The sequence below is a fragment of the Pungitius pungitius genome, chromosome 3 (assembly GCF_949316345.1).
Source record: "Pungitius pungitius chromosome 3, fPunPun2.1, whole genome shotgun sequence".
Taxonomy (NCBI): domain Eukaryota; kingdom Metazoa; phylum Chordata; class Actinopteri; order Perciformes; family Gasterosteidae; genus Pungitius; species Pungitius pungitius.
Genome location: NC_084902.1, coordinates 21,303,533 through 21,312,532, shown reverse-complemented (window position 1 = coordinate 21,312,532; position 9,000 = coordinate 21,303,533). Strand labels below are relative to the sequence as shown.

The window sequence follows — 9,000 nt, the reverse complement described above, 5'->3', positions numbered from 1 at the left end:
CTATTCTCGCGGGAACGCAAGTCCGTTCTCGCCGTCTCAGGTATTGAGAAAGGGCTATATATTCTTATTTGGAGTCTTCACAGAGCCAGTACCTCAGAGGTCACCATATCTGACAAGTAGCAGCCGTCAGAATGTGTGACCATGAGGCTAATTGCGAGCAAGGTTACCTCACCTAAATATGCAGTTCTTTCTTTTGCGCCGTTTGCGTAGGCGCTCTTATGTTTACGCCGTTTGCGTCGTCGCTCTTCTTCGCCCTCCATTGTCTAGCACGCACGAGCAGACGATGTGAAGCAGCGCCCTCTGCGGTCACAGTTCCTGATGGGTCACAGATTTCGGTGTAACAACTGTTGCTAGTTCTGAAAGGGGCAGTGTGCAGCTGTCCCTTATCAGGGTGGAGTGTTGTAGCATCAGTACAAAGATGGATCATGTGAACACTAGAATCCTGGAGTCTGTACAACATGTACGAATGTACTGCGGCTCTGTGCTTTGGAACGAATTGTATTTAGTGAATTAAGTAAACTGAGAAAAAATACCATTGTCTCGTTGATGATATGTCTCAAACTGAGTGAACTAGGACTAGAAGTCATACTATTGCTTACGATCCCACGATCTAATCCGCAATATATATTCATATCAAAGGGCAAAAACTACAATGACAATTCCAGACCTGTAGGAGACAGCAATGCAATCTAGTCAGCCGAAAACTAACAAAGAAGAATGTCCCACCGGATGTCGGTATTGGAAATATTAGCAAGTGTCACAACAGCAATGGCTGGCAGCCGACTTGAAAGGTTTGGAACCGTGTTCACCCGGTAAGAAAGCTGCATTTTACTGCATTTGCTGAAAGGCTTGTGGTAGATAGGGAGCTAACAGGAGCTAGTGTTAGCAATATCCTTGACACTCTTATAAGCCATCGGATCAAGTTCAATAAAAATGTTTGAGAGAAACGACACGTGTTGATGCATCGATATACTGTGAATTCGGGGATAGGCTCACTGCTAAATCCGTAACGGATTTCAACATAGATATGGGTTTCAAGACCATCCCAGGTCAAACGAGTATGAGGATAGGGTGTGATGACATCATAAGCATGCGACCGAGACTCGTGTCACGGGGCAGTTTTCTAATGAGAATGATGATAATCGGATCAAAGGAAGGTACGAGGTCCTTAGCATACGAAGGCGATCCTAGTGACTAATGGGAATTTAGTGTTCTAATGCACAGTATGTCATAACTTACTTATTCATTATTCCCATTCTACGAATTGTCGAACACAAGAACTCAGCCTATTTTAGCGCAGTTATATACTTACCATCTTTAAGTTTAAGCTATCAACATAACGTTAATTCACCTCTCTGCATTCTCTTATTTACTATGAATTAATTACGTTTCCGTAAAATGCCATTTAAATGATCGACAGGGTTCGAGATCTGATGCGCTCTGCGGTCATTAAGCCGATAGAGAAACCTATCTGGTATGATGTATATGAGGCTTTCCCCCCTAAGAGGGACCCACTTCATGTAAAGCCGCACACCAGACTTGTCACCAAGAAACAAGAAACTGTGTCTGAAATCTTCTACAGAGAGGATGAAGTCAGAGCGTAAGTACCCACTTTAGTGACTATATGTGCTTCCATGTCACCTACTTTCTCCTGGTGTAAATAATGTGAAAAATAACACATGGATTGTGAGCAATTTTATTGGTCATTGGTATTTAATTTAGTGGAATATCACTTTTAGCTCTGCTGTCTCCATTGAGAGATTTTTTACACTCTGTCCTCTGGTCTCTAATTGTGGGTTATTCTAAAGGAATTTCATAGTTTTAAAATGGGGTTGTTTGAATCATTTATTTTTGTTAGGATTCAACTGCTTTATATGTCATAGCACATATATTTACGAGAACACTGAGCTTGGCAGTTCCGATGTTTACCACCGGGATACAACAAATCAGTTAATTAACTATCATTTATACATTCATACACTACAGCGCAATAGCTGGTATCCCATCATTCTTAATTCAGTACTTTAATCACTGTATATTGAGGGATTTACAGTAATGACATGGCAAGTTAAATTCATGAACAGTACAGTTAAAAAAATATATTGTATTATTCTGAATGTCTGTTTGTAACTGGCTCTGAACACAAATACAAATAAACAATGGATCACAGCACTGGTGGGGAAAAGGGATAACAGATTATTGATATAGATTATTAATATTGTTTATGTTGCTCCCTAATAAAACAAACCTGTTTCTGCTGGTTCCTAGTGTATTAAGTATTTTTATTTTTTATTCGATTAAATTTAAGTTGATTTTACAAAAACTATTTAACCGCTAATGTGTAAAGGGAATACTGCTGCTAAAAGCGTGCAATGCACTACTTTTGAATTCATTTAATGAATTGAATTGCAAGATTAAGAATTAACTTAATGTATTTGTTGCCTGGCACTAAAAATATTACATTTATGAAATTCGCCAGTTCACTTGAGAGCTCATCTGAACTCGCAAATAATGTTTAAAAAAATAAAGTAGTTAAAAGGCAGTGCTAACCATAAATGCGTTTTGCCAAAAAATAATGATAATCCGTATTTAAAGCTTGTGAGTGCTGTACATTTATCATAAGACCACAACACCATAGTATTGTCACAAATACCACAAACACAAAATCGGATGAAATCATGCGTTTTTTCCAGAAACTACGTTAACTGAGACTACAGCAAAGTATTTCGGATTAACATTTTGGGGGGCAAGAGGACGGACGGCTGCAGGGAGCATGCTCCCTGTGAGACCTGGGCGTCCCCCCAATATAAGCAATATAAGCTCAGCGCCTGGCAGCAGCGTCTCTTCCTCCTCCTTAATGCAGGCAGTTTTTCTGTTCCTAGGAAAGGAAGGCACGGGAGAACCTACACCCAAGACTCAACGGGGCAAACTTTCACATTCTAAATGAAGGGAAAGTTTCTCTAAATGGAGCCTGGTGCTTAGCACTACCATTATTGTCCACAAGGATTAAGAAGAACACACCCCATGACCAATATTAGCTATAAAAGAAGCAATGTGTTAAATTATTACTATCACTTCCTTACTTAATCCTCAACATGCCATTTTACTTGCCCCAAGTGAGCATTCCTTATTGATGAGCCTTGTATGCAGGCCCCACTCACCCATATGTGTCTACCTTTCAGGAAGTTCTACGTGAAGTATGGGACGGGTCCTCGGCCTTTGGACTTGTCCAAGTCCAACTTTGTTTCAACATGTCAGAGGTATATTTACCCGTCTGGTTAAAATAATGGCATCATTATGCTTTTGCAGTGATTTATGTGAAAATAAAATATGCAAGCACGACAGAATGGGTCAAATGTCAGATGTGATCTGAACATTTTGGCTGTGTATTATTTTTTATTTGTATGACAGAATCTGTAGTATTTGCCAATGAGTGCATAAGATGCAAATAAGATGAAGTGAAATAAAACATTGACATTATCATTAACTGTTTCACTGCTCCCACAGGTTTGTAGACCAGTTCACAGAGTTGAAGAGCCACAGTGAGCTGCAGGACTCTGCTCTCTTTGAAGAGGCAGGGAAGGCATTGCTCAAAGAGGGCATCGTGCTGAGGCGCAAAGGAGCTCGACCTGTAAGCGTCTTCGTGTCCATCCGCACTAATAAGTCCTCGTTTCAAACTGCTTTTCTAGAACATACTGTCTCCGTTCACACAGGCTTGTAAATGAATATCACGTGATTATCATGTACACTGGGTTGAGTTGCTGGTTTAAAAAAGGAGTTGGATGGTTGCTTAGTTACAGTAAAATGTATAAGAGTATTGTAATATTCAGTGATAAATGGTAGTGCTTCATACTTGAGATCTTCTAATTTTCCTATTATCTCAAACATTTTGTGGGTTAGGGTTAAGATTCAGGTTCTACTTTTTCAAAAGTTGTTTCAACACAGCATGTTTTTCTTTCTCTCTGACACATCCAATGTATTTCACAATGACCAATTACAAAGTTAACTTGATTATGGATCAGTAAATGTGGTTATTACACGTGTCATTTGCTCTGTTTTTATTGTCTCTTTGTACACTGGAGGCTCTGCTGGTAGCTGAAGTCCATGCTGCAGTGAAGAGCATTTATGTTTTTATTCCTTTGAACTAGAATAAAGAATCACTTAGCAAATTTCAATTAAGGTGCAAACACAGGTACAAGGGTTAGCACGATGTTTTTTTCCACTTCAAAGGCACTATTAGGAGCTAGAGTCTTGTCCTGCTAGCACACACATTGAAGAATAATATTAAACATTCAGAGGAAATGTAATCGTGTTATTATTTGGCAATAGTCTGCAACGTTGTGTGACGTTGCAGCACATGATCACAGTACTGTCTTTGTCCTGCAGGTGGCAGCAGAATCCAGGGATCCAGTGCTTGAACTAAAGCTAACCGACATGTTGGCGGAGCAGCAGTCGGTCAGTGCTGACAGCGAGGAGAGCACAGACACAAACACACCATAGACCTCATCTGCGCAAGCCCCATTTGGTAGCCTGCCAATACTCCACACCAGATACACTCTTCAACTAAAACAGACAATTTTTTCCTGCTGCTCCTCTGGAAATGATGGTCTCTGCAGGAATACCTTAATTTTAACAACCAACTCAAGGCATGGCTGTCTGCAATCACACCGTCGGGTGTGTGTGTGTGTGTGTGTGTGTGCACGCGCGCGCGTGCACACACAGTCAGTACGAAAAGTATTCAGACCCCTTTACATTTTTCTTTGTTTCATTGCAGCCATTTGCTAAAATCAAAAAAGTTCATTTTTCAATGTACACTCAGCACCCCATCTTGACAGAAAAAAACTAATGTAGAAATTTTTGCAAATTAAAGAAAAACTGAAATATCACATGGTCACACACAGACGACAATGCATTCATGTTACTGGTTGCAATTCCAACAAAGCCAGACTACTATGTGAGGTTCCATAAGAGTCCATTCTTGGGTCATTGTTATTTCTCATTCATATATATGATGTGTGCCAACCCTAGGTCTTTCTCACTCATATTTCAATCAACTGATTATGGAAACGAATGCTTGTTTGTCTATGCTACAATACACTTTGAATATAGATGTCAATAGATATCAACAATAATTCCCAGGAATTTTATCATGAGAGTTCAGCAGTGATGCGAGGTTGTCCGACATTGTAGACAGAAAAAAAGGGTTCTTAAACGGTTCTTTAAAAGGGTGTGTGGTTCTACAAAGAACCATTTTATGTTTTTCATATGGGATATTAAATGGTTCTTTGAGATATTAAAGAGTTCTTGATTCACGTTTGAGTTGTTGAATGGTGGGGGATGGGGAAAAAAAACACATCTGTAGCCATTGACTGTGAGATATGTGTCCGCCCCACCTACTTCCAAGTGACAGTCGTCCCGCTCGACTGACCAATTTCCTTTCAAACCAGTAGCCCCCAACTAACAGCGGTCGGTTTAAGGTAGAAGCTGTTGGAAGCTATTGGTTATTACAAAGTATTGCTCTTTTTTGTCACAATCCTCTTATCTGAGTGTCTGAATATGCTAACTTAGTATAACGCTACATTCAATATCAAGCGCCATATTTCCCTTGTTTTGTGGATGCCACATATAACGTTGACGTTAACGGGGACTACATTTTTTGGGTATCTGGCATGTCTAACGACCCAAAACAAACTCCCACGATTTATTATGGTTCTTGTACAGTTGTGGTCAAAAGTTTACATACCGTACACTTAAACGTAAAGAACAATGTCATGGCTCTCTAGAGTTTCCCGTTATTTCTACAAGTCAGATTTTTCTCTGGTAGAGTGATTGGAACAGATACTTCGGTAACACTTTACTTGAATGGGTGTTCATAAGACTGACATAACATTGTCATAACCATGACATGACAGCTGTCATAAATATCAATGAATACTTATGACAGTTGTCGTTAAGTGTCATTCGGTAAGTTATGTCACTTTTGATGCAAAGGTGACATTGTTTGAGATGTCCTTGTTATGACAACTTGACATAAGCCAAGACAACAAAACCTGTCATAAACATGTCATAGCAGACCTAACTGTCAAACTTAAGAAAAACGTTTGGTTTCATATCTTAGAGCGACATTAAACCGTCCTATATGGATGATTTTGACACTCGCTGTCATAAAACCATTACAATTGTGTCATAAATGTTATCCCTTTCTTTAAGATGTCGTTAAGTGTAACTACACTGCCAAATGACTTTATAACAGTGTCACGACTGTTTTCTTTCAAGTAAACAACAAAAGTATTCAAGTGAAGTGAAACAATTAGATTCTTCAATTAAGATGTCATTATGTTATTACATAGTCAGACCAGTTTATAATAGTGTCATAACTGTTTTCTTTGAATTCAAGTAAAGTGGAACAATTCGATTCTTCAATTAATATGTCATTATATGTTATTACATAGTCAAACCAGTTTATAATTGTGTCATAACTGTTTTCTTTGAATTCAAGTAAAGTGGAACAATTTGAATGTTTCGTTAAAATGTCATTAAGTGTTATTACACTGTCAGATGATATAAATACCTTAACAAAAGCAACAAACAAGTCAAGAGGTAGTGTTTCCTTTATGTATTCCAACACAAAACATTTTGTTGTGATGTTTATTGTAAGTGACAGTTTGTAAAACACAAGCAAGTATCTGCTAAGGAGAGAACATATGAGTCTGACACAACATAGATGCATAAATACCAGCAGACATTGTAGAGTCAGATTTTATTTTTTACTTGTTTTTTCACATCATGGAAAAGTCTGCCCAACACACCATTGTAATGGCGTACACCCAACCAGTGGTGCCACTCTATCATCTTAAGATGAAGCTTGAGTGATTCAGGAGTACGATTCCCTCTGTGGCGCCATACTTCCAGCTTGTAGCTTTGCCATGCACGCTCAATATGCTGAGTATGAGCACCAGTCTCTCGGTCCACAAAGTTGTTTTTATGGCAGACGGAATAATGATCATACCCATACTGGGAAAGTTGCCCTTTGTAGGCACGCCATTCGTCACTGAGGATGGATGTTCTGGGTCTGACATGGCGTCTAATATGACCTATAAGTGTCTTCCTTCTGCGATCCCTGACGAGTCTCAGAATGGGTCTTCTGGAATTCCTGTCGACCTCCAACATCCCAAAGACCCACTGCCGTTCACGGCGCCAAGTGTTGCCACATCGACCACGATGGTACTAAAAGTAAATGAGAAAACACAATATTTAATAAGGTTTGGACTGTATTACATCTTAACGTGTGTCCTTCCCACGTGCACTGACGGATAAAGTATAAAATATTACACCTTATAATATCTTAATCTAAAATGTGTACAGATGCATAGAAATATATAGCCCACCTTTCGTTTGTGGGCAAATTTGCTCTCATCAATAACAACAAATCGATGACGACCACCAATCCTCATCGATCTTTTCCTCAGTCGCTTGACAGCAGCAATGCACACCTTCAAATGTGAAAATAAAATATCAGCATCTTGAGCTATAACTATGCCTTAGTATGGAATTTGATAAATATGTATGCACACGTTTAGGAATTAAGTTGCATTGCATGTGTCACTGAGTGTACCAAATAATTCTCCAGCAATGTAGAATCCAATTGACTAGAGTGGTGACTTATGTATCTGTTATATACCTAATTATAGTTAGAGACTAGTCTGGTATGTAATGTGACAACCTTTCGGAGTACTTTTGCCATTCTTGTCAAAGTCCTGGAGCTTGCTGCTATCCTGTCAGTGATCATGGCAAGTTGCTTCAACTGCAAACCTTGGGCAAATCTGAAGAAAGGAAAAAGTAAGAAACATAATTGATAAATTGGGCTAAGATGAAACTAAGATTTATTATTTAAGACATAAATAGCTTGAATAAAAGTAGAGGGCCTGGTGGAACGGAATTCCTAATAAAATGATTCTACATGAATTACACATAAATAAATCACTGCTAAATATGTTATTTAGATATATAATGAAAAAAAGCTACATTTGATATATTAATATTGTACCTGTTCATGAACTCAAGCCATTTTGTCAGAGGGATGTGAGACTTGGCGAATATTGAGCCATTACGTACAGACTTTGGGAAACTTTTATGATGCTTACACACCCTGAGGAAAAAGAAGGAAAAAAGTCAAAAAGGCTGACACGTAGACAAGGTTGTCCATGCTTTTATCTCTTCAAGACTAGCCTACTGCAATGCTCTGTACTCTGGGATTAGTAAGGGAAACATCCGTAGACTGCAACTTATCTAAGATACTGCCATATATTTTCCTACTGTGTAACAAATATGAATCTAAAAATTCAATAATTAATTCAAATTAATAATAAGTGCAGCCACAGAGGGTGTTTGGTGTATATAGTGATGCATGGTCAGCATGTTTGTTTTCACTCTGGTCCACACACAGCACAACTGGCAGAGCTAAAGCGTGAAGTTTCCATGAGGACTGACCGGAAGAAAGCGCGCATGACGTCATGTTTACGTGACCCCCCGATTGTAAAAATTAGTTTCTAAAGCAGGGCTCTCAAGTCTTACGCTGAAAAAATGTATAATATCAATTTCTCTGACGCGCCACTATCGCTATAAAAACGGCAGGAATCTAGCAGAGCATTTATTAATAACAACAATTAATGATAATATTATTACCCAGTAATATTATTAAGTCCCCAAGACCCCGTCCAACCGTGCGCGGTGATCTCAGGCACGCACGCTCAGCTCAGTGCCTTCTTTTACATAGTTCCCGTTTAAATTAACAAAGTAGAATTAACGTTGGCTTCTGCTTACCACCACAGCCCATCCTTGACATGGCATTTCACCAGATGCATGCTACGGTTGCATTTTGCGCACTTCATCGTCCTCATCATGATACCACGTTTCTGCATCCATTTCACAATTTTCCTTCTACTCTTAACTGTATTTGAACGCCTAATATGTTTTAAAAGTTCTTCCACCATTGCCATT

The 9,000-nt window shown here is 39.0% G+C and overlaps 1 protein-coding gene across 1 annotated transcript; it reads left to right on the top strand.

Annotated features, from left to right (window-relative positions):
- Positions 1–425: 425 nt before the first annotated feature.
- mrps23 (mitochondrial ribosomal protein S23) lies at positions 426–5,312 on the top strand. Its single transcript, XM_037460003.2, has 5 exons — positions 426–812; positions 1,421–1,600; positions 3,183–3,260; positions 3,508–3,631; positions 4,387–5,312. The coding sequence occupies exons 1-5, from the start codon at positions 718–720 to the stop codon at positions 4,498–4,500; spliced, it is 591 nt and encodes a 196-aa protein (XP_037315900.2). The 5' UTR covers positions 426–717; the 3' UTR covers positions 4,501–5,312.
- Positions 5,313–9,000: the final 3,688 nt, after the last annotated feature.